Genomic DNA, 26390 nt, shown 5'->3' with positions numbered 1-26390 from the left:
TGCTCTTCCTCTGTCAACCAAGGTTACCTGCACGGAAACACGTGCCGTCATCATTGCTTTTCACAAAAAGGGCTTCACAGGCAAGGATATTGCTGGCAGTAAGATTGCACCTAAATCAACCATTTATCGGATCATCAAGAACTTCGAGAGCGGTTCAATTGTTGTGAAGGCTTCAGGGCGCCCAAGAAAGTCCAGCAAGCGCCAGGACCATCTCCTAAAGTTGATTCAGCTGCGGGATCGGGGCACCACCAGTACAGAGCTTGCTCAGGAATGGCAGCAGGCAGGTGTGAGTGCATCTGCACGCACAGTGAGGCGAAGACTTTTGGAGGATGGCCTGGTGTCAAGAAGGGCAGCAAAGAAGCCACTTCTCTCCAGGAAAAACATCAGGGACAGACTGATATTCTGCAAAAGGTATAGGGATTGGACTGCTGAGGACTGGGGTAAAGTCATTTTCTCTGATGAACCCCCTTTCCGATTGTTTGCGGCATCCGGAAAAAAGCTTGTCCGGAGAAGACAAGGTGAGCTCTACCATCAGTCCTGTGTCATGCCAACAGTAAAGCATCCTGAGACCGTTCATGTGTGGGGTTGCTTCTCAGCCAAGGGAGTGGGCTCACTCACAATTTTGCCTAAGAACACAGCCACGAATAAAGAATGGTACCAACACATCCTCCGAGAGCAACTTCTCCCAACCATCCAGGAACAGTTTGGTGACGAACAATGCCTTTTCCAGCATGATCGAGCACCTTGCCATAAGGCAAAAGTGATAACTATGTGGCTCGGGGAACAAAACAACAATATTTTGGGTCCATGGCCAGGAAACTCCCCAGATCTTAATCCCATTGAGAACTCAATCCTCAAGAGGCAGGTGGACAAACAAAAACCCACAAATTCTGACAAACTCCAAGCATTGATTATGCAAGAATGGGCTGCCATCAGTCAGGATGTGGCCCAGATGTTAATTGACAGCATGCCAGGGTAGATTGCAGAGGTCTTGAAAAAGAAGGGTCAATATTGACTATTTGCATCAACTTCATGTAATTGTCAATAAAAGCCTTTGACACTTATGAAATGCTTGTAATTATACTTCAGTATTCCATAGTAACATCTGACAAAAATATCTGAAGACACTGAAGCAGCAAACTTTGTGGAAATTAACATTTGTGTCATTCTCAAAATTTTTGCCCATGACTGTACACTTATGGTTGTGATTGTAGTCTGTCCAGCCTTTTACCATACTGCCTGACCGGCTCTGTTTTGACTTATCTGGGAGAAACATGCTGAGATCTATGCCTCCCTGTAAGACAGAGTTAACACTGACAATATGGACTCTGCTTGACCTGAAATCATATAGATTTACTCTCGTTGGCTGAGTGGAATTGATTAGCATCTGTACTACGACTGGAACACTTCAGCTGGGTTTCTGATCCATTCTGCTCACAGCAGAGGCTGGTTGTACAGTTATAGGCCCGATGATGGGATGACTGAGCAGGTTAACAGGAGTAGACAGGACTGTGTAGGGTTCTTCAGTGGAATTGTCTGTCTGCCTGTGTGTAACAGTGCCTGTTAACTATCATCAATCATTTGAATAACCACGCTAGCTTCACCCTCATGTGGGTGCTAGCAATCATGCTAGATAGTGCTATGCAACAATAGCCAATCCAGTAGAGGCTGGAAGCTATAGTGAGCTTCGATTGGTAAATCGTGCCGCGATATCACAGATTATTTGCATAAAGTTCAGCTTTCCCAAACTTAGGTCCCGCCCTGTTCACCCTCTCTCGCCCATGCTCACATCACCCACCGGTCCCCCCACCTACGTCACTCCCTCCAAATAAAATAAATGGCTTCCGTTGTTTCATCACGCACATCGTCTTCAGTTAACAGTTACCGTAAGGTTCTTCAGAGCAACTGTCTGTCTGTATACCTATCTAGGTGTTTCCTCTCCGCAGGGTATCTGTCTGAGTTCCTGTCTGCTTGCAGTACTGAAGAGTTCTTCCGTACTGCAGCTCTCCTTTTGAAGAACCCCAGACTAGAACTTCCTCTTCTGGAGAAACTCTCCATCATCCTACAGAAACTCTCCAAGATCAGGTGAGACAAACTGATCATGTTCTTCAGTCTGGACTCAGAATCATGATTAGCTAAATCAGGCGTGTTATTGCAAGGTTGGAACCAAAACCTGCCCCCCCCCCCCCCCCCCCCACCACCATTAGCAGAGTTGGAAACCCCTGGGTATTGTGTCGGTAGATGATGTCATGGTTTCCTGTATAGGTTGTGATGAATGTTGTCAGGCTGTAGATGAGAGGTGACCCACAGCACCTTCCAGCAGAACCCTCTATTTAACCCTGTATAGGACCAAAGAATATCTAATAATATAGGACCAAAGAATATCTAATAATATAGGACCAAAGAATATCTAATAATATAGGACCAAAGAATATCTAGTAATATAGGACCAAAGAATATCTAGTAATATTGGACAAAAGAATATTTAATAATATAGGACCAAAGAATATCTAGTAATATAGGACCAAAGAATATCTAATAATATAGGACAAAAGAATATCTAATAATATAGGACAAAATAATATTTAATAATATAGGACCAAAGAATATCTAGTAATATAGGACCAAAGAATATCTAGTAATATTGGACCAAAGAATATAGGACCGTTTTATTACAAGATCCGGTGCATTTGTAGCACATGTGGTGCTATCATTCATAGACCCAGTGTTACATACACTCTGTTTTCTGGTTTTCACAGGAAGAACAGGCGGCTGTTTGAGCTCTGCTCTCTTCATCTGCTGCTGCAGGAGATGCACAGAACAACTGACCCTACACTCACCTTTTTGTCATTGAACCTTAGCTCTATACTACTCAATCTGAAATAACACACACGTATAATCTTATTGTGGTGGTGACTTTTTCTTTTTCTTTAGTTTTGTAATATGTTTTTATATGATCTTAACCTATATGTTGTACATTGTTTTGAACATGTTTACCATCTGCTATGAAATGAGCATCATGTTGGGAGAGGCTATAATGTTTGTCTCATGCATTCTGAGGTAAAAATGATTTCACTAGGAAGCTTTTAAAAGCAATAAACTAAGAAATTATGGGAAACAGTGTTTGATTTCTCTGTCATATAGTTATGAAATACATTAGTTTATGTCACATATGTTTTCTATAAACTAGTTTGTTTGTTATGGACTAAAGCTGGAAGTTTTTAACGAGTCCAGAATGGTTCTGTTTGGTGACGGTGAGGAGAATATCATACTGACAGACATTTCAGATCTCTCCTCTGTAAAGAGCCCTGTTTGTCAGTATGTTGAATAAAAAATATAATTTAAACTTTGCTGGTTCGTCAGGGTGTTGGTCCCTGTTCACCTTGGAATTTCAGGCAAACTGTTTATAGGATAGTTTGCCTATTATTATACAGACTTTTCTAAAATGTTGGTCTGCTGCTTAGTTTCTTCATCACCTCACAAAATAAAAGTCCTGCATAAGTGTGTGGTGTTGGCAAGCAAGCGCTGCAGAACGGTCTTGTGGGGGTGCATGAACCAGTTACTTTAGTAAGGCTCTATAACAGTCCTAAACACTTACTGCTTCAGAACCTGTCACTGATTTATTGACTTTCATTACTTCCATTACTCACTATGGGCCACAGTGGGCCTGCTATATGTCACACACACACACAGCCCCTGTGCACCGTCAGGCCCTGAGCTGCGGTCCCTCTAATTTATGTTGGTGTTTCCCAGTAGAGTAGGTCTCAGTGGAAACTCAGTTAAAGATTCCCTGGCCTCCAATCTGGCCAGTCTACCTCATGAGAACATTATTTACCTGTCTAATGTTAGTGGCTACGCTTCACCACAGATATAAAGTCAGTCCATGATGTTGGAATTTACAGACTACCAAATGTATATTATTTCTCTGAGTTGGCTGAGTCATAAGATGGCAGCAATGTGATGCAGTTAAGGCATTGTGCATCAGTTATGTACTTGACTGTAAATCTAGTCCTGAGAGAGTGTACTGTGAGTGGAACCATGTGGTTGGCAAAGTGCTTGGTGAGAGAGCGAGCATGACCACAGCGGCCTGTTGGCCTGGGTATTCACTCCTTATTAATGAAGGAGACTGGGTCTTGTCCTGAGCTCTCTCTACCTCCCTGTACTATTCAGTGCCTCCCTCTACTTCTACTTTCTTATACACTGTTTATACAAAGTATGTGCACCCCTTCAAATTAGTGGATTCGGCTACTATAAAATTGAGCACATAGCCATGCAATCTCCATAGACAAACATTGGCAGTTGAATGGCCTTACTGAAGAGCTCAGTGACATTCAACGTGGCACTGTCATAGGATGCCACCTTTCCAACAAGTCAGTTCGTCAAATTTCTGTCCTGCTACAGCTGCCCCGGTCAACTGTATGTGCTGTTATTGTGAAGTGGAAAGGGCTCAGCCGTGAAGTGGTAGGTCACACAAGCTCACAGAACTGGACCGCTGAAGCGCCTAGCTCGTAAAAATCGTCTGTGCTCAGTAGCAACACTCACTACCGAGTTCCATACCGCCTCTGGAAGCAACAAAAGCACAATAACTGTTAGTCGGGAGCTTCATGAAATGGGTTTCTATGCCCGAGCAGCCGCACACAAGCCTAAGATCACCATGTGCAATGCCAAGCATCAGCTGGACTGGTGTAAAGCTTGCTGCCATTGGACTCTGGAGCAGTAGAAACATGTTCTCTGGAGAGATGAATCACGCTTAACCATCTGACAGTCCGACGGACGAATCTGGGTTTGGCGGATGCCAGGAGAACTCTACCTGCCCGAATGCGTATTGCCAACTGTAAAGTTTGGTGGAGGAGGTATAACAGTCTGGGGATGTTTTTTTATGGTTCGGGCTAGGCCCCTTAGTTCTAGTGAAGGGAAATCTTAACGTTACAGTATACAATGACATTCTAGACGAAGGTCCATACAGAAATAGTTTGTCGAGATCGGTGTGGAAGAACATGACTGGCCTGCACAGAGCACTGACCTCACCTCAACGGTGAGCCAGGCCTAATCGCCCAAAATCAGTGCCCGACCTCACTAATGCTCTTGTGGCTGAATGGAAGCAAGTCCCCGCAGCAATGTTCTAACATCTAGTGGAAAGCCTTCCCAGAAGAGTGGAGGCTGTGATAGCAGCAAAGGGGGACCAGCTCCATATTAATGACCCTGATTTTGGAATGAGATGTTGATACAGCACTAGTTTAACACAGTCCTCAGATGCCCTGTCCTCTGCTGCCTTTGCTTCTAATGTAAGCTGTCTGCCATTGTGCTGTATTTTCAGATAAAGGCTTGTTTGGATTATGCAACATGCATGCTAGAATGCTCTATATCTGGTGAATGACTGTAGTGGTTATGTTTTCCCTCCTATAGTTATCTCTATGCTGCTGCATATCTTGGTTGGCTGGGGAGAATACATTGTTGCCCATATTTGTCTGACAGTGATTAATAATGAATGACATCCACAGTGTTAGATTGTTCCCTGCATGCTCTGGGATTAGACAGCAACGGGCCTTCATTATATAATATTCTACTGTACCAACATTAGGATATAGGATGTCACTGTACTAGAAACATAAAGATATCGGATGTACGAGAGATATGAAACAAGCTGGAGCCCTGTTTGAGGAATAAGAGTAAGCAAGTATGTAATGGTGGAAAATGTGTATGTGTGTGCGTTCTTGTGTTAGGTGTTAGTGAGCATCTGTTGGTGTTCACACTGGTAGGTGCGCGTGTGTGTTAGCAGGTATAGTAACTAGCTGAGCTGTATGAAGCTTGACTGTTTGTTGGCACTCCCTGCCCTCAGGAGTCCAGCTCTCTGTCTCACCTCGCTACGATCACGCTAAACCAAGTGCTAATAACTGTCCCTCATGGGCCTGAAACACACACACCTAAATAGGGAGGATTCTCTCTAGCTGAGCTATTTGTAATCTGATGATCCACGTCTCCTCCAGCCTAGTCACAGGAGACCGTCTATTCTCTGTACACCTCACATCTCAGGTCAGTAGAGAGATGGACATCATGGTTTATCACAAACGGTGGCTGTGTGATATCTTGGCAGACAGACTAGCATGGCAGAGCCTGGTTAGTATGATGCTTCAAGGTCTGATGTCATGATTTCACACAAATAGATATCGAGTAACCAGATTTCCACCAGTGCCCGGCTGTGGAAATCTATGGTAATTGGCTGTTCCAGCTGATTCCTCTTCTTTGACAGAATAGTTTGATCGACCGCAGAACACATTACATCATTTATGTTAACTACAAGAGGGAAAATAAGTGGTATTATTATTGGAATAACTGTTGACAAAACCTTTGTTAAACCATCAACATATCCTGTTATCTGTTTATCTTCATCAAAATAAATTAAAACATGGACATTTAAATTGATACTTCTTTATTGATGCATACAGTATGTACAATAATAAGTTATATATACACTTACGTTTGTTTCAATGAAAAAAGAGTTTGTTTCTGTAGTCTAATCTGTGGAGCTTTGTGATCCTGAGGTAAGAGAACCAGGTTCTCTACATACAGCCAGTCATCTTCTGTCATTCAGTGACCTACCTGAACTATGAGCCATCCGTTGATGCTGTGTTTGGATTGGAATGAACAAGGATAAACTAAAAGAAGCCATTATGGATACCTGCTAAATGATGAGCATTGTACATGCACATTTATGATTCATATACACTACCGGAGTCCAGACCCTTTAAACGTGGCTAACTTGAAACACCAGAGCAGTGAAGACACACTGAGAGATGGGATTGTGCCTCCCCAGTCACTCAACAGAACCAATATACATGGAGGTATAGAAAGCCACCATTTAAACCATATAAACCAAACACACATTCTCTTGTTCCTGAAATGTCTTTAGCTAGGAGCTTATCACCATTAGCTGATATGTGCTGAATGGCACAAAATGGCTGCCGTCCTGTGGTATCACCCAGCATAGCATCAGAGCCAGGCTGACCATAGAGTAGTGCAGCGCTGGGTCTCCTGGTGTCCTGTCTTCCTGCATTTCTCAGGCTGCAGAAGGCCTGTCTGTCTATAAGCTAAGCAGTTGTCTTTAATGGTCTCTGGCATCTGGTATTTACTGGTTCATTGGTTTTAGTGGTTAATTAGGTGCTGAAAGTCTTGACTGTAAACCACAACATTATTAGATCAGACTGCCACAAGTCAACCAATTAGAGCCAGCGGTAGCAGCTGACCGCTGGAGGAGCGGGGAGGGGGGATCTGGGGCCACGGGGATCCTGGCAGAGAAGAGGTCCATTATGCCTTTTTCAAAATCTCATATTCTAATATGTACAAAATGTAATTGATATAAAATCTATATTTTTTTTTTTATAAAAAGCTTTTGTTGAGGCATCCAGCACAAAGTGAATTGTCAGAGGGAGACAGAGAGACGAAAGAGAAGGAGAGAGATCTGAAATCTAGGAAGGCCTACTGGCATTCTTCATGTGGAGGGGTACAGGTGTTTGTGAATGTATGGGCGGGCGGGTATGTGCACATGGGGTGTACTGCATCTGTGCATAAACGTGTGTTCATGTGTGTGTGTGAGTCAGACGCTTGCACAGCGCGGTGAGGACAGAGGGACAGTGTGTGTATCTCCTCCTCCCAGTACATCAGAACACAGTGACTCCACAGCATCCAGTCTCTCTATCTGCACCAGTCTGGTGAGCAGGTCTGGGATGCTATAGCCGGCGGTACTGATCCTCTCAAACAGCTGCAGGCCGTCACTCATCCCTCCGATCTCATCCCTCTTCAGGCCAAAGCTTTCTGCCAGGTGTCTCCAGGTCTTCACCACAGCTGCCTCGCTACTGTAGGAGGAGCTCAGCATCCGACTGGCCTTCTCCAGACAGTCAAACGGTAGTTCTGTAGGACTCAGACCTGGGGAGAGGAAGGGAGAGGGATGGTTAGGGATGTGTGTGTTGTAGCAAGAGTCCAGCATAGAAGTGTCCTTCGATAGACAGTTGAAGGGTAGTTGCATAGGGCTGAAGCCCGGGGTGGACGTATGAGTTCTCACCCTCGGCCACACTGCAGGCTCTAGCATACAGATCCAGGATCTTCTTCCTCCGGCTCTGAATCTGAAGGAAGAGACAGAGTGAAAGGTAGAGTAGGTTATAAAGTAATTACATTGCAATACATTGTTAAAGTACATAGTTGGATGTGAATGACTGATCTCTCTCACCCCTGTAGCCTTGTTGTAGTTGTTGTTATTGATGATGTTAGCATTGCCATTGCTAATGTTGTTAGCGTTGATAGGGCTGGTGGGGTTGGATCCAGTCTTATCCCTGTCGAGAAGCCCCAGAGAGAGCAGGCAGAGGTCCGGCTTGTTGCCCAGGTTCAGAAGACAGAGGCTGGGGTTAGGATCAGCCGCCCCCTGCCTCTCCAAGGCTGCCTCCTCATCACTGTCCATACTACGACTCAACAGCTGCTCGTTCTCTGACGATGCATCATTCTCACTGGGGAGGAGAGAGAAAATCAAGTTGAGTTGTCAAAACTCATAATCGGTCAGCATAATAACAGTCTTCATGACCTTTCAACTGATATTTTGCAGTGTCTAGTTATGGTAATGTGCTGTAGCTTCATCCTTAATATTATACTGCAAATAGACTCATGTTTTATATTACATATTTAGCTTCAGATCCACAGAATGCTATTAACAGTGTGTGTAAGACTGGGAAGTTCTCCCAAAAACACCTTGTTGACAAAGATTTTCAGAGATACGCACACAATAGCAATGTTTCACTGACACACACACACACACACACACACACACACACACACACACACACACACACACACACACACACACACACACACACACACACACACACACACACACACAGGCATTGTTTCCTAGTCACCCTACACCCATTCAGGCTGCTAAGACGATGAGTTAGTACATCCTCTGGCATGCAGCTAGCCACACTGTTTACCACTGCTGAGTCTGGCTAGGTGATGTAATGCTAATGTTAATGTGTGTGATGAGATGTGAGTAGGTCATACAGACCATGTGTACATGTGACTTGTGATACTGTGTGTATGACACAAACTCATCCTCTGTGTCTACCCATATTTACGTAAATGTGTATGTATCTTCTCCTTGCTATACCTGTCTGTCTGTCTGTCATAAAGAATAAGGCTTCATTGTCTGCTAGTGTGGGGTTGAGACAGACAGACAGACAAACAGAAAGGGAGGAGAGAACAGAGAGGGGAAGGAAAGAAAGGGAAAGGGAGGAGAGAGAAGGAAAGGGAGGAGAGAACAGAGAGGGGAAGGACAGAGGGAAAGGGAGGAGAGGACAGAGAGGGGAAGGACAGAGGGAAAGGGAGGAGAGAACAGAGAGGGGAAGGACAGAGGGAAAGGGAGGAGAGGACAGAGAGGGGAAGGACAGAGGGAAAGGGAGGAGAGGACAGAGAGGGGAAGGACAGAGGGAAAGGGAGGAGAGAACAGAGAGGGGAAGGACAGATGGAAAGGGCGGAGAGAACAGAGAGGGGAAGGACAGAGAGGGAATGGGAGGAGAGAACAGAGAGGAGAAGAACAGAGGGAAAGGGAGGAGAGAACAGAGAGGGGAAGGACAGAGGGAAAGGGAGGAGGACAGAGAGGGGAAGGACAGAGGGAAAGGGAGGAGAGAACAGAGAGGGGAAGGAGAGAGGGAAAGGGAGGAGAGAACAGAGAGGGGAAGGACAGAGGGAAAGGGAGAAGAGAACAGAGAGGGGAAGGACAGATGGAAAGGGAGAAGAGAACAGAGAGGGGAAGGACAGAGGGAAAGGGAGGAGAGGACAGAGAGGGGAAGGAGAGAGGGAAAGGGAGGAGAGAACAGAGAGGGGAAGGACAGAGGGAAAGGGAGGAGAGGACAGAGAGGGGGAGGAGAGAGGGAAAGGGAGGAGAGGACAGAGAGGGGAAGGACAGAGGGAAAGGGAGGAGAGGACAGAGAGGCTAAGGACAGAGGGAAAGGGAGGAGAGAACAGAGAGGGGAAGGACAGAGGGAAAGGGAGGAGAGAACAGAGAGGGGAAGAACAGAGAGGGGAAGGACAGAGGGAAAGGGAGGAGAGAACAGAGAGGGGAAGAACAGAGGGAAAGGGAGGAGAGAACAGAGAGGGGAAGGACAGAGGGAAAGGGAGGAGAGAACAGAGAGGGGAAGGACAGAGGGAAAGAGAGGAGAGGACAGAGAGGGGAAGGACAGAGGGAAAGGGAGGAGAGGACAGAGAGGGGAAGGACAGAGGGAAAGAGAGGAGAGAACAGAGAGGTGAAGGACAGAGGGAAAGGGAGGAGAAGACAGAGAGGGGAAGGACAGAGGGAAAGGGAGAAGAGAACAGAGAGGGGAAGGACAGAGAGGGAAAGGGAGGAGACAACAGAGAGGGGAAAAACAGAGGAAAAGGGAGGAGAGGACAGAGAGGGGAAAGACAGATGGAAAGGGAGGAGAGGACAGAGAGGGGAAGGACAGAGGGAAAGGGAGGAGAGGACAGAGAGGGGAAGAACAGAGGAAAAGGGAGAAGAGAACAGAGAGGGGAAGGACAGAGGGAAAGGGAGGAGAGAACAGAGAGGGGAAGGACAGAGGGAAAGAGAGGAGAGAACAGAGAGGGGAAGAACAGAGGGAAAGGGAGGAGAGGACAGAGAGGGGAAGGACAGAGAGGGAATGGGAGGAGAGAACAGAGAGGGGAAGGACAGAGGGAAAGGGAGGAGAGGACAGAGTGGGGAAGGACAGAGAGGGAATGGGAGGAGAGAACAGAGAGGGGAAGGACAGAGGGAAAGGGAGGAAAGAACAGAAAGGGGAAGAACAGAGGGAAAGGGAGGAGGGAACAGAGAGGGGAAGGGGAGAGGGAAAGGGAGGAGAGGACAGAGAGGGGAAGGACAGAGGGAAAGGGAGGAGAGGACAGAGAGGGGAAGGACAGAGGGAAAGGGAGGAGAGGACAGAGAGGGGAAGGACAGAGGGAAAGGGAGGAGAGAACAGAGAGGGGAAGGACAGAGGGAAAGAGAGGAGAGGACAGAGAGGGGAAGGACAGAGGGAAAGGGAGGAAAGGACAGAGAGGGGAAGAACAGAGGGAAAGGGAGAAGAGAACAGAGGGGAAGGACAGAGGGAAAGGGAGGAGAGGACAGAGAGGGGAAGGACAGAGGGAAAGGGAGGAGAGGACAGAGAGGGGAAGGACAGAGGGAAAGGGAGGAGAGGACAGAGAGGGGAAGGCCAGAGGAAAAGGTAGGAGAGGACAGAGAGGGGAAGGACAGAGAGGGAATGGGAGGAGAGAACAGAGAGGGGAAGGACAGAGGGAAAGGGAGGAGAGGACAGACAGGGGAATGAGAGAGTGAAAGGGAGGAGAGGACAGAGAGGGGAAGGACAGAGGAAAAGGGAGGAGAGGACAGAGAGGGGAAGTAGAGAGGGAAAGGGAGGAGAGAACAGAGAGGGGAAGGACAGAGGGAAAGGGAGGAGAGGACAGACAGGGGAAGGAGCGAGGGAAAGGGAGGAGAGGACAGAGAGGGGAAGGACAGAGGGAAAGGGAGGAGAGGACAGAGGGGAAGTACAGAGGGAAAGGGAGGAGAGGATAGAGAGGGGAAGGACAGAGGGAAAGGGAGGAGAGGACAGAGAGGGGAAGGACAGAGGAAAAGGGAGGAGAGGACAGATAGGGGAAGGACAGAGGGAAAGGGAGGAGAGGACAGAGAGGGGAAGGACAGAGGGAAAGGGAGGAGAGAACAGAGAGGTGAAGGACAGAGGGAAAGGGAGGAGAGAACAGAGAGGGGAAAAACAGAGAGGGGAAGGACAGAGGGAAAGGGAGGAGAGAACAGAGAGGGGAAGAACAGAGGGAAAGGGAGGAGAGAACAGAGAGGGGAAGGACAGAGGGAAAGGGAGGAGAGAACAGAGAGGGGAAGGACAGAGGGAAAGAGAGGAGAGGACAGAGAGGTCGAAGGACAGAGGGAAAGGGAGGAGAGGACAGAGAGGGGAAGGACAGAGGGAAAGGGAGGAGAGGACAGAGAGGGGAAGGCCAGAGGAAAAGGTAGGAGAGGACAGAGAGGGGAAGGACAGAGAGGGAATGGGAGGAGAGAACAGAGAGGGGAAGGACAGAGGGAAAGGGAGGAGAGGACAGACAGGGGAATGAGAGAGTGAAAGGGAGGAGAGGACAGAGAGGGGAAGGACAGAGGAAAAGGGAGGAGAGGACAGAGAGGGGAAGTAGAGAGGGAAAGGGAGGAGAGAACAGAGAGGGGAAGGACAGGGGGAAAGGGAGGAGAGGACAGACAGGGGAAGGAGCGAGGGAAAGGGAGGAGAGGACAGAGAGGGGAAGGACAGAGGGAAAGGGAGGAGAGGACAGAGGGGAAGTACAGAGGGAAAGGGAGGAGAGGATAGAGAGGGGAAGGACAGAGGGAAAGGGAGGAGAGGACAGAGAGGGGAAGGACAGAGGAAAAGGGAGGAGAGGACAGATAGGGGAAGGACAGAGGGAAAGGGAGGAGAGGACAGAGAGGGGAAGGACAGAGGGAAAGGGAGGAGAGAACAGAAAGGTGAAGGACAGAGGGAAAGGGAGGAGAGAACAGAGAGGGGAAAAACAGAGAGGGGAAGGACAGAGGGAAAGGGAGGAGAGAACAGAGAGGGGAAGAACAGAGGGAAAGGGAGGAGAGAACAGAGAGGGGAAGGACAGAGGGAAAGGGAGGAGAGAACAGAGAGGGGAAGGACAGAGGGAAAGGGAGGAGAGGACAGAGAGGGGAAGGACAGAGGGAAAGGGAGGAGAGGACAGAGAGGGGAAGGACAGAGGGAAAGAGAGGAGAGAACAGAGAGGTGAAGGACAGAGGGAAAGGGAGGAGAAGACAGAGAGGGGAAGGACAGAGGGAAAGGGAGAAGAGAACAGAGAGGGGAAGGACAGAGAGGGAAAGGGAGGAGAGAACAGAGAGGGGAAAAACAGAGGGAAAGGGAGGAGAGGACAGAGAGGGGAAAGACAGATGGAAAGGGAGGAGAGGACAGAGAGGGGAAGGACAGAGGGAAAGGGAGGAGAGGACAGAGAGGGGAAGGACAGAGGAAAAGGGAGAAGAGAACAGAGAGGGGAAGGACAGAGGGAAAGGGAGGAGAGAACAGAGAGGGGAAGGACAGAGGGAAAGAGAGGAGAGAACAGAGAGGGGAAGAACAGAGGGAAAGGGAGGAGAGGACAGAGAGGGGAAGGACAGAGAGGGAATGGGAGGAGAGAACAGAGAGGGGAAGGACAGAGGGAAAGGGAGGAGAGGACAGAGTGGGGAAGGACAGAGAGGGAATGGGAGGAGAGAACAGAGAGGGGAAGGACAGAGGGAAAGGGAGGAAAGAACAGAAAGGGGAAGAACAGAGGGAAAGGGAGGAGGGAACAGAGAGGGGAAGGGGAGAGGGAAAGGGAGGAGAGGACAGAGAGGGGAAGGACAGAGGGAAAGGGAGGAGAGGACAGAGAGGGGAAGGACAGAGGGAAAGGGAGGAGAGGACAGAGAGGGGAAGGACAGAGGGAAAGGGAGGAGAGGACAGAGAGGGGAAGGACAGAGGGAAAGGGAGGAGAGAACAGAGAGGGGAAGGACAGAGGGAAAGAGAGGAGAGAACAGAGAGGTGAAGGACAGAGGGAAAGGGAGGAGAAGACAGAGAGGGGAAGGACAGAGGGAAAGGGAGGAGAGGACAGAGAGGGGAAGGACAGAGGGAAAGGGAGGAGAGAACAGAGAGGTGAAGGACAGAGGGAAAGGGAGGAGAGAACAGAGAGGGGAAAAACAGAGAGGGGAAGGACAGAGGGAAAGGGAGGAGAGAACAGAGAGGGGAAGAACAGAGGGAAAGGGAGGAGAGAACAGAGAGGGGAAGGACAGAGGGAAAGGGAGGAGAGAACAGAGAGGGGAAGGACAGAGGGAAAGAGAGGAGAGGACAGAGAGGTCGAAGGACAGAGGGAAAGGGAGGAGAGGACAGAGAGGGGAAGGACAGAGGGAAAGGGAGGAGAGGACAGAGAGGGGAAGGCCAGAGGAAAAGGTAGGAGAGGACAGAGAGGGGAAGGACAGAGAGGGAATGGGAGGAGAGAACAGAGAGGGGAAGGACAGAGGGAAAGGGAGGAGAGGACAGACAGGGGAATGAGAGAGTGAAAGGGAGGAGAGGACAGAGAGGGGAAGGACAGAGGAAAAGGGAGGAGAGGACAGAGAGGGGAAGTAGAGAGGGAAAGGGAGGAGAGAACAGAGAGGGGAAGGACAGGGGGAAAGGGAGGAGAGGACAGACAGGGGAAGGAGCGAGGGAAAGGGAGGAGAGGACAGAGAGGGGAAGGACAGAGGGAAAGGGAGGAGAGGACAGAGGGGAAGTACAGAGGGAAAGGGAGGAGAGGATAGAGAGGGGAAGGACAGAGGGAAAGGGAGGAGAGGACAGAGAGGGGAAGGACAGAGGAAAAGGGAGGAGAGGACAGATAGGGGAAGGACAGAGGGAAAGGGAGGAGAGGACAGAGAGGGGAAGGACAGAGGGAAAGGGAGGAGAGAACAGAAAGGTGAAGGACAGAGGGAAAGGGAGGAGAGAACAGAGAGGGGAAAAACAGAGAGGGGAAGGACAGAGGGAAAGGGAGGAGAGAACAGAGAGGGGAAGAACAGAGGGAAAGGGAGGAGAGAACAGAGAGGGGAAGGACAGAGGGAAAGGGAGGAGAGAACAGAGAGGGGAAGGACAGAGGGAAAGGGAGGAGAGGACAGAGAGGGGAAGGACAGAGGGAAAGGGAGGAGAGGACAGAGAGGGGAAGGACAGAGGGAAAGAGAGGAGAGAACAGAGAGGTGAAGGACAGAGGGAAAGGGAGGAGAAGACAGAGAGGGGAAGGACAGAGGGAAAGGGAGAAGAGAACAGAGAGGGGAAGGACAGAGAGGGAAAGGGAGGAGAGAACAGAGAGGGGAAAAACAGAGGGAAAGGGAGGAGAGGACAGAGAGGGGAAAGACAGATGGAAAGGGAGGAGAGGACAGAGAGGGGAAGGACAGAGGGAAAGGGAGGAGAGGACAGAGAGGGGAAGGACAGAGGAAAAGGGAGAAGAGAACAGAGAGGGGAAGGACAGAGGGAAAGGGAGGAGAGAACAGAGAGGGGAAGGACAGAGGGAAAGAGAGGAGAGAACAGAGAGGGGAAGAACAGAGGGAAAGGGAGGAGAGGACAGAGAGGGGAAGGACAGAGAGGGAATGGGAGGAGAGAACAGAGAGGGGAAGGACAGAGGGAAAGGGAGGAGAGGACAGAGTGGGGAAGGACAGAGAGGGAATGGGAGGAGAGAACAGAGAGGGGAAGGACAGAGGGAAAGGGAGGAAAGAACAGAAAGGGGAAGAACAGAGGGAAAGGGAGGAGGGAACAGAGAGGGGAAGGGGAGAGGGAAAGGGAGGAGAGGACAGAGAGGGGAAGGACAGAGGGAAAGGGAGGAGAGGACAGAGAGGGGAAGGACAGAGGGAAAGGGAGGAGAGGACAGAGAGGGGAAGGACAGAGGGAAAGGGAGGAGAGGACAGAGAGGGGAAGGACAGAGGGAAAGGGAGGAGAGAACAGAGAGGGGAAGGACAGAGGGAAAGAGAGGAGAGAACAGAGAGGTGAAGGACAGAGGGAAAGGGAGGAGAAGACAGAGAGGGGAAGGACAGAGGGAAAGGGAGAAGAGAACAGAGAGGGGAAGGACAGAGAGGGAAAGGGAGGAGAGAACAGAGAGGGGAAAAACAGAGGGAAAGGGAGGAGAGGACAGAGAGGGGAAAGACAGATGGAAAGGGAGGAGAGGACAGAGAGGGGAAGGACAGAGGGAAAGGGAGGAGAGGACAGAGAGGGGAAGGACAGAGGAAAAGGGAGAAGAGAACAGAGAGGGGAAGGACAGAGGGAAAGGGGGGAGAGAACAGAGAGGGGAAGGACAGAGGGAAAGAGAGGAGAGAACAGAGAGGGGAAGAACAGAGGGAAAGGGAGGAGAGGACAGAGAGGGGAAGGACAGAGAGGGAATGGGAGGAGAGAACAGAGAGGGGAAGGACAGAGGGAAAGGGAGGAGAGGACAGAGTGGGGAAGGACAGAGAGGGAATGGGAGGAGAGAACAGAGAGGGGAAGGACAGAGGGAAAGGGAGGAAAGAACAGAAAGGGGAAGAACAGAGGGAAAGGGAGGAGGGAACAGAGAGGGGAAGGGGAGAGGGAAAGGGAGGAGAGGACAGAGAGGGGAAGGACAGAGGGAAAGGGAGGAGAGGACAGAGAGGGGAAGGACAGAGGGAAAGGGAGGAGAGGACAGAGAGGGGAAGGACAGAGGGAAAGGGAGGAGAGGACAGAGAGGGGAAGGACAGAGGGAAAGGGAGGAGAGAACAGAGAGGGGAAGGACAGAGGGAAAGAGAGGAGAGGACAGAGAGGGGAAGGACAGAGGGAAAGGGAGGAAAGGACAGAGAGGGGAAGAACAGAGGGAAAGGGAGAAGAGAACAGAGGGGAAGGACAGAGGGAAAGGGAGGAGAGGACAGAGAGGGGAAGGACAGAGGGAAAGGGAGGAGAGGACAGAGAGGGGAAGGACAGAGGGAAAGGGAGGAGAGGACAGAGAGGGGAAGGCCAGAGGAAAAGGTAGGAGAGGACAGAGAGGGGAAGGACAGAGAGGGAATGGGAAGAGAGAACAGAGAGGGGAAGGACAGAGGGAAAGGGAGGAGAGGAAAGACAGGGGAATGAGAGAGTGAAAGGGAGGAGAGGACAGAGAGGGGAAGGACAGAGGAAAAGGGAGGAGAGGACAGAGAGGGGAAGTAGAGAGGGAAAGGGAGGAGAGAACAGAGAGGGGAAGGACAGAGGGAAAGGGAGGAGAGGACAGACAGGGGAAGGAGCGAGGGAAAGGGAGGAGAGGACAGAGAGGGGAAGGACAGAGGGAAAGGGAGGAGAGGACAGAGAGGGGAAGGACAGAGGGAAAGGGAGGAGAGGATAGAGAGGGGAAGGACAGAGGGAAAGGGAGGAGAGGACAGAGAGGGGAAGGACAGAGGAAAAGGGAGGCGAGGACAGATAGGGGAAGGACAGAGGGAAAGGGAGGAGAGGACAGAGAGGGGAAGGACAGAGGGAAAGGGAGGAGAGGACAGAGAGGGGAAGGACAGGGAAAGGGAGGAGAGGACAGACAGGGGAAGGACAGAGAGGGAATGGGAGGAGAGAACAGAGAGGGGAAGGACAGAGGGAAAGGGAGGAGAGGACAGACAGGGGAATGAGAGAGTGAAAGGGAGGAGAGGACAGAGAGGGGAAGGACAGAGGAAAAGGGAGGAGAGGACAGAGAGGGGAAGTAGAGAGGGAAAGGGAGGAGAGAACAGAGAGGGGAAGGACAGAGGGAAAGGGAGGAGAGGACAGACAGGGGAAGGAGCGAGGGAAAGGGAGGAGAGGACAGAGAGGGGAAGGACAGAGGGAAAGGGAGGAGAGGACAGAGAGGGGAAGGACAGAGGGAAAGGGAGGAGAGGATAGAGAGGGGAAGGACAGAGGGAAAGGGAGGAGAGGACAGAGAGGGGAAGGACAAAGGAAAAGGGAGGAGAGGACAGATAGGGGAAGGACAGAGGGAAAGGGAGGAGAGGACAGAGAGGGGAAGGACAGAGGGAAAGGGAGGCGAGGACAGAGAGGGGAAGGACAGAGGGAAAGGGAGGAGAGGACAGACAGGGGAAGGACAGAGAGGGAATGGGAGGAGAGAACAGAGAGGGGAAGAACAGAGGGAAAGGGAGGAGAGGACAGAGAGGGAAAGGGAGGAGAGGACAGAGAGGGGAAGGACAGAGAGGGAATGGGAGGAGAGAACAGAGAGGGGAAGAACAGAGGGAAAGGGAGGAGAGGACAGAGAGGGGAAGGACAGAGGGAAAGGGAGGAGAGGACAGAGAGGGGAAGGACAGAGGGAAAGGGAGGAGAGGACAGAGAGGGGAAGGACAGAGGGAAAGGGAGGAGAGGACAGAGAGGGGAAGGACAGAGGGAAAGGGAGGAGAGGACAGAGAGGGGAAGGACAGAGGGAAAGGGAGGAGAGGACAGAGAGGGGAAGGACAGAGAGGGAATGGGAGGAGAGAACAGAGAGGGGAAGGACAGAGGGAAAGGGAGGAGAGGACAGAGAGGGGAAGGACAGAGGGAAAGGGAGGAGAGAACAGAGAGGGAAGGGTTTAGGGTTTGGCTGGGCTATAGAGTATTCATCCCCCTCTCTCTTCACTTCTCTTTGCCTCTCTCTCTACTACCCACCCACCCTCCCCTCTCTCTATATCTCTCCCCCACCCCCCTCTCCATCCCACCTCCAGAGCCAATCTGTGCTCAGCTAGTTTGCCCTCCAAAACCAGAATCACTTTGCTTCAGAAAAATCTTTAGTTTTTCCATGACCCACACAAGGGGCACAAACAAACACACACACACACACACATACACACACACACTGTCTCCCCACTAAAAGGGCTAGCAGCGATGCTCTGCTGCAGTGACTTGTCCTGTGGTAGTCTAATTATGGGCAGATTCCGAAAAACAGATAAAAGAGCCTCTCTGTCTCTGAGGCCCCCAGTCAACCCCTACACACACACACGCACACACACACGCACACGCACACGCACACACGCACAAAAACACGCTTGCAGACAAACACACAAACACACTCAAACGCACAAACAAATACAGACAGACCCAAACATGATCTGAGCGATATTGGGAACCATTACACATCTTTTGCGTTTGTCTGTTCAGCGTGTGTTTGATGTGTCATGTGCGCTGGTGATTATGATACCTTACCTTTTCACCGTCTTCGGAGGCGTGGGTTTGAGTTTGTCGAATTCATCCTTTTCAGAGAAAATCACAACGTTGTCTGAAATAAAGAAAAAATGAATTTATACAATTTTTAAATTAGGATGCTTAATAAGTGACACAAACAACAAATACACTACAAGCAAAAGTATGTGGACACCTTTTCGAACATCTCATTCCAAAATCATGGACATTAATATGGAGTTGGTCCCGCTTTTGCTGCTATAACAGCCTCCACTCTTCTGGGAAGGTTTTCCACTAGATGTTGGAACATTGCTGCGGGGACTTGCTTCCATTCAGCCACGAGCATTAGTGAGGTCGGGCACTGATGTTGGGCGATTAGCCCATTAGGCTCACAGTCAGCGTTCCAATTCATCCCAAAGGTGTTCGATGGGGTTGAGGTTAAGGCTCTGTGCAGGCCAGTCAAGTTCTTCCACGCTGATGTCGACAAACCATTTCTTTATGGACCTCGCTTTGCTATAAGGTTGGAAGCACAGAATCGTCTAGAATGTCGTCACTGGAACTAAGGGGCCTAGCCTGAAGCATGAAAAACAGCCCTAGACCATTATTCCTCCTCCACCAAACTTTACAGTTGGCACTATGCATTGGGGCAGGTAGCGTTCTTCTGGCATTCGTCAAACCCAGATTCGTCTGTCGGACTGCCAGATGGTGAAGCGTGTTTCGTCACTCCAGAGAACACGTTTACACTGCTCCGGAATCCAAGGGCGGCAAGCTTTACACCACTCCAGCCGACGCTTGGCATTGGCATGGTGATTTTAGGCTTGTGTGCGACTGGTTGGCCATGGAAACCCATTTCATGAATCTCCCGACTAACAGTTCTTGTGCTGACATTGCTTCCAGAGGCAGTTTGGAACTCTGTAGGTCTCAGAGCGAGTGACGTCACCGATTGAAACGCTATTAGCGTGCACCCCGCTAACTAGCTAGCCATTTCACATTGGTTACACCAGCCTAATCTCGGGAGTTGATAGGCTTGAAATCATAAACAGCTCAATGCTTGAAGCACAGGGAAATGCACGAAAGTGCTGTTTGAATGAATGCTTACGAGCCTGCTGCTGCTTACCCCTGCTCAGTTTAGACTGCTCTATCAAATATCAAATCATAGACTTAATTATAACATAATAACACACAGAAATACGTGCCTTAGGTCATTAATATGGTCAAATCCGGAAACTATCATTTCGAAAACAAAACGTTTATTCTTTCAGTGAAATACGGAACCGTTCCGTATTTTATCTAACGGGTGGCATCCATAAGTCTAAATATTGCTGTTACATTGCACAACCTTCAATTTCATGTCATAATTACGTAAAATTCTAGCAAATTAGTTCGCAACGAGCCAGACGGGCCAAACTGTTGCATATACCCTGACTCTGCGTGCAATGAACGCAAGAGTAGTGACACAATTTTCCTAGTTTAATATTGCCTGCTAATCTGGATTTCTTTTAACTAAATATGCAGGTTTTAAAAAATATACTTCTGTGTATTGATTTTAAGAAAGGCATTGATGTTTATGGTTAGGTACATTCGTGCAACGATTGTGCTTTTTTCGCAAATGCGCTTTTGTTAAATCATCCCCGTTTGGCGAAGTTGCCTGTGTTTGTTAGGAAGAAATAATCTTCTAGTCTTCACACAGTTCGCAACAAGCCAGGCGGCCCAAACTGCTGCATATACCCTGACTCTGTTGCACAGAACACAAGAGAAGTGACAATTTCCATAGTTAGTTCCATAGAAATTAATGTTAGCAGGCAATATTAACTAAATATGCAGGTTTAAAAATATATACTTGTGTATTGATTTTAAGAAAGGCGTTGATGTTTATGGTTAGGTACATATTGGTGCAACGACAGTGCTTTTTTTGCGAATGCGCTTGTCAAATAACCGTTTGGCGAAGTAGGCTGTGAATCAATGATAAATTAACAGGCACCGCATCGATTATATGCAACGCAGGACAAGCTAGATAAACTAGTAATATCATCAATCATGTGTAGTTAACTAGTGATTATGTTAAGATTGATCGTTTTTTATAAGATACGTTTAATGCTAGCTAGCACCTTACCATGGCTCCTTGCTGCACTAGCACAACAGGTAGTCAGCCTGCCACGCAGTCTCCTTGTGGAGTGCAATGTAATCGGCCATGATCGGTGTCCAAAAATGGCGATTACAGATTGTTATGAAAACTTGAAATCGGCCCTAATTAATCGGCCATTCCGATTAATCGGTCTACCTCTAGTTTAGGCAGGTGTGATGTCGTTGATGTTTGTGTGTGTCTGTATGTTGTCTTTTTTGTTTTGTTTACCAAACGTTATTTCTCACAGTTCCATGAACGCGGGTAAAAGTCTGAAACAATCGTCAAAATAACCAGGGGAACAGAGGTCCCGTTATTTTCAAAATAATTCAATTAACAGGACTGTAGTGTTCAAATGCAATCGCATCAAAGTTTAAAGTGTGTAAATGTCTGGCACTGCCAGCCTAGATGGTGTATGCCTCAGAGACGCCACATCAGACAGACACTCATAGTTCCCAGCTCTACCGGAGATCTCAATCATCGAGACTTACGAAACAGCTACTCAATACACACAGACATGCGTGTGCACACACACTTTTCCCAATACATAAACACACACATACAGTATGCTTTCACCAATACATAAACACACACATACAGTATGCTTTCACCAATACATAAACACACACATACAGTATGCTTTCACCAATACATAAACACACACATACAGTATGCTTTCACCAATACATAAACACACACATACAGTATGCTTTCACCAATACATAAACACACACATACAGTATGCTTTCACCAATACATAAACACACACATACAGTATGCTTTCACCAATACATAAACACACACATACAGTATGCTTTCACCAATACATAAACACACACATACAGTATGCTTTCACCAATACATAAACACACACATACAGTATGCTTTCACCAATACATAAACACACACATACAGTATGCTTTCACCAATACATAAACACACACATACAGTATGCTTTCACCAATACATAAACACACACATACAGTATGCTTTCACCAATACATAAACACACACATACAGTATGCTTTCACCAATACATAAACACACACATACAGTATGCTTTCACCAATACATAAACACACACATACAGTATGCTTTCACCAATACATAAACACACACATACAGTATGCTTTCACCAATACATAAACACACACATACAGTATGCTTTCACCAATACATAAACACACACATACAGTATGCTTTCACCAATACATAAACACACACATACAGTATGCTTTCACCAATACATAAACACACACATACAGTATGCTTTCACCAATACATAAACACACACATACAGTATGCTTTCACCAATACATAAACACACACATACAGTATGCTTTCACCAATACATAAACACACACATACAGTATGCTTTCACCAATACATAAACACACACATACAGTATGCTTTCACCAATACATAAACACACACATACAGTATGCTTTCACCAATACATAAACACACACATACAGTATGCTTTCACCAATACATAAACACACACATACAGTATGCTTTCACCAATACATAAACACACACATACAGTATGCTTTCACCAATACATAAACACACACATACAGTATGCTTTCACCAATACATAAACACACACATACAGTATGCTTTTCCCAATACATAAACACACACATACAGTATGCTTTCACCAATACATAAACACACACATACAGTATGCTTTCACCAATACACTTAGAACATATAAACATACATTCAGTTTCGTGAATAAAACACTTATGTTTGATTCTTAATTTGCAAGCCTAAACAGGTTGATTTCTAAACCTAAAGGACTGTATGTGTAACTATTACCATACCAGAGGTAAAAGGGTAGGCCTACAGTATGTGAGACGCCAGTAGGTGTATTATTGTCAGGTAGATAACAACTCATTCAGAGTTGTTGACACTGACAGCCTAGAGCTAGGGCCACAGTCTAATCTAAACATTCCACCATGCTGCGCTCACTCAGTGTCAAACCCACAGACACCACGCATGAGAATGCCTTTATGTTAGTTATAGACTAGACTATAGATTAAACTTGAGGCCCCAGCCGGTACTATACATTATGTTAGTTATAGACTAGACTATAGATTAAGTCTGAGGCCCCAGCCGGTACTATACATTATGTTAGTTATAGACTAGACTATAGATTAAGCCTGAGGCCCCAGCCGGTACTATACATTATGTTAGTTATAGACTAGACTATAGATTAAGTCTGAGGCCCCAGCCGGTACTATACATTATGTTAGTTATAGACTAGACTATAGATTAAACCTGAGGCCTCAGCCGGTACTATACATTATGTTAGTTATAGACTAGACTATAGATTAAACCTGAGGCCTCAGCCGGTACTATACATTATGTTAGTTATTGACTAGACTATAGATTAGGTCTGAGGCCCCAGCCGGTACTATACATGATGTTAGTTATAGACTAGACTATAGATTAAACCTGAGGCCCCAGCCGGTACTATACATTATGTTAGTTATAGACTAGACTATAGATTAGGTCTGAGGCCCCAGCCGGTACTATACATTATGTTAGTTATTGACTAGACTATAGATTAGGTCTGAGGCCCCAGCCGGTACTATACATGATGTTAGTTATAGACTAGACTATAGATTAAACCTGAGGCCTCAGCCGGTACTATACATGATGTTAGTTATAGACTAGACTATAGATTAGGTCTGAGGCCCCAGCCGGTACTATACATGATGTTAGTTATAGACTAGACTATAGATTAAACCTGAGGCCTCAGCCGGTACTATACATGATGTTAGTTATAGACTAGACTATAGATTAGGTCTGAGGCCCCAGCCGGTACTATACATGATGTTAGTTATAGACTAGACTATAGATTAGGTCTGAGGCCCCAGCCGGTACTATACATGATGTTAGTTATAGACTAGACTATAGATTAGGTCTGAGGCCCCAGCCGGTACTATACATGATGTTAGTTATAGACTAGACTATAGATTAGGTCTGAGGCCCCAGCCGGTACTATACATTATGTTAGTTATAGACTAGACTATAGATTAGGTCTGAGGCCCCAGCCGGTACTATACATGATGTTAGTTATAGCCTAGACTATAGATTAGGTCTGAGGCCCCAGCCGGTACTATACATTATGTTAGTTATAGACTAGACTATAGATTAAGCCTGAGGCCCCAGCCGGTACTATACATTATGTTAGTTATAGATTAGGTCTGAGGCCCCAGCCGGTACTATACATTATGTTAGTTATAGACTAGACTATAGATTAAGCCTGAGGCCCCAGCCGGTACTATACATTATGTTAGTTATAGACTAGACTATAGATTAAGTCTGAGACCCCAGCCGGTACTATACATTATGTTAGTTATAGACTAGACAATAGATTAGGTCTGAGGCCCCGGCCGGTACTATACATGATGTTAGTTGACTGTCGTGTGGTTTTCTGTTCCCTGAGGTATCATTTTGTTTAGCTGTGTTGTACTGTCTCACCTGGAACATCTTTCTTGTCCTCCTGTTTGTTGGTCTGAGCCTCCACAGCCTTCACCACCTGACCTGAGCAACATGCTGCACATGGAGAGAGAGAACGTTTAGTAACTGTGCACACTGATGTCCCATTTAACACAGGGAGGGAACCCAACTGAAACTGTGTGTGTATGTGAGTGTGTGGGATTGTTACCCTGTCCGCTGGGCTTGGCTTTGAGGATGTAGAACATGATGATGAGGACGATGGCGATGGCCATGATGAAGATGGTTGACATGGCAATGATGAGAGCGGTTGCTAGGTGACCCTGTCCTGTGGGGTCTTTGTGAGGGTGAGGGAACATGGTAGTACTGGTGGTTGAGACACTGGGGACTTTGGTAAGCATGCCTGGAACACACAGATACTACACAGTTACTACACAGATACTACACAGGTAATTAATCTAAGGGAAGCCATGTACCCCATGATGCCTTACCCCTCAGGGGTGTGTGCTTAGTCCCCTCCTGTACTCCCTGTTCACCCACGACTGCGTGGGTGAAGTTTACCGACAACACAACGATGGTAGGCCTGATCACTGACGATGATGAAACAGCCTATAGGGAGGAGGTCAGAGACCCGGCAGTGTGGTGCCAGGACAACAACCTCTCCCTCAGTGCCCCCTTCACATCGACGGGGCTGTAGTGGAGCAGGTCGATTGTTCACATCACTAAGGATCTATCATGGTCCAAACACACCAACACAGTCGTAAAGAGGGCATGACAGCACCTCTTCCCCCCCAGGAGGCTGAAAAGATTTGGCAAGGACCCTCAGATCCTCAAAAAGTTATCCAGCTGCATCATTGAGAGCATCTTGACTGGCTGCATCACTGCTTGGTATGGCAACTGCTTGGCATCCAACCTCAAGACGCTACAGAGGGTACATCACTGGGGCTGAGCTTCTTGCCATCCAGGACCTCTATACCAGGCGGTGTCAGAAGAAGGCCCTAAAAATTGTTACAGACTCCAGCCACCCAAGTCATAGACTGATCTCTCTGCTACCGCACGGCAAACGGTACCGATGCACCAAGTCTCTGACCAACAGGACCCTGAACAGCTTCTACCCACAAGCCATAAGTCTGATAAATAGTTAGTTAAATAAATAACTACCCGACTATTTGCATTGACCCTTTTTTAACAAACTTTTTTGACCCGTCACGTACACTGCTGCTACTGTTAACAACCTCAATTCCCTCATTCCCCTGCACATTGACTCAGTACTGGTACCCGTTGTATATAGCCAGGTTATCTTTACTCATTGTGTATCTATTATTACTTTATTATTTCTCTATTTTCTTTCTCTCTGCATTGCTGGGAAGGGCCCGGCCTGTAAGTAAGCATTTCACTGTTAGACCACACCTGTTGTTTACGAAGCAATTTGATTGGATGATTTGTCTACAACACTGTGCCCCTCTCAACCTTTATACCCTACAGAATAGTCTTCAGCGCCTCAGTGGGTCTGCTGCTCTCTCTCTCCCTCTCTCTCTCCCTCTCTCTCTCCCTACAGGGAGACATCAAAATAGACCAAGGCTTTCATACTAAACTGGTCTCATAGTCTAGACGTAACAGAATAAATGTAAAGCCGGGACACTGAAATTAGTATGATATATTACGTTTGGTTTCTTGTTCAAATCTCATCACGGACAACTTTAGCATTTTAGCCTTCCTCTAACCTTAACCCTTAACCTAACTCCCATCCTTATCCCTTAAACCTAACTCCCATCCTTAACCCTTAACCTAACTCCCATCCTTAACCCTTAAACCTAACTCCCATCCTTAACCCTTAAACCTAACTCCCATCCTTAACCCTTAAACCTAACTCCCATCCTTAACCCTTAACCTAACTCCCATCCTTAACCCTTAACCTAACTCCCATCCTTAACCTAACTCCCATCCTTAACCCTTAACCTAACTCCCATCCTTAACCCTTAACCTAACTCCCATCCTTAACCCTTAACCTAACTCCCATCCTTAACTCCCATCCTTAATTTTTTTTTATTTTTTATTTTTAATAAATTTTATCCCCTTTTCTCCCCAATTTTCGTGGTATCCAATCGCTAGTAATTACTATCTTGTCTCATCGCTACAACTCCCGT

General features: G+C 47.7%; 2 protein-coding genes across 3 annotated transcripts in view; one reads left to right on the top strand and one right to left on the bottom strand.

Moving 5' to 3' along the window:
- Window positions 1-3303, top strand: part of LOC129820930 (coiled-coil domain-containing protein 138-like) — a 15425-nt gene extending 12122 nt beyond the window's left edge. The window contains exons 12-13 of the mRNA XM_055878057.1: window positions 1947-2085; window positions 2760-3303. Of these exons, the coding sequence (XP_055734032.1) occupies window positions 1947-2085; window positions 2760-2886 (266 nt within the window). The 3' untranslated portion in view covers window positions 2887-3303. The remainder of the gene's footprint in view (window positions 1-1946; window positions 2086-2759) is intronic.
- A 3110-nt stretch (window positions 3304-6413) lies between these two features.
- The window catches only part of LOC129820929 (tumor necrosis factor receptor superfamily member EDAR-like), a 57410-nt gene continuing 37433 nt past the window's right edge, over window positions 6414-26390 (bottom strand). Inside the window, exons 6-11 of one of the 2 annotated variants that reach the window (XM_055878055.1) lie at window positions 24455-24646; window positions 24268-24342; window positions 18678-18750; window positions 8225-8498; window positions 8060-8120; window positions 6414-7923 (exon numbers count right to left, since the gene is read on the bottom strand). In XM_055878055.1, the coding sequence (XP_055734030.1) occupies window positions 7595-7923; window positions 8060-8120; window positions 8225-8498; window positions 18678-18750; window positions 24268-24342; window positions 24455-24646 (1004 nt within the window). In that variant the 3' untranslated portion in view covers window positions 6414-7594. The remainder of the gene's footprint in view (window positions 7924-8059; window positions 8121-8224; window positions 8499-18677; window positions 18751-24267; window positions 24343-24454; window positions 24647-26390) is intronic. The other variant, XM_055878056.1, reaches the window with a different exon arrangement.

The sequence above is a fragment of the Salvelinus fontinalis genome, chromosome 23 (genome assembly GCF_029448725.1).
Source record: "Salvelinus fontinalis isolate EN_2023a chromosome 23, ASM2944872v1, whole genome shotgun sequence".
NCBI lineage: Eukaryota > Metazoa > Chordata > Actinopteri > Salmoniformes > Salmonidae > Salvelinus > Salvelinus fontinalis.
This window is presented reverse-complemented; position numbering and strand designations above follow the sequence as displayed.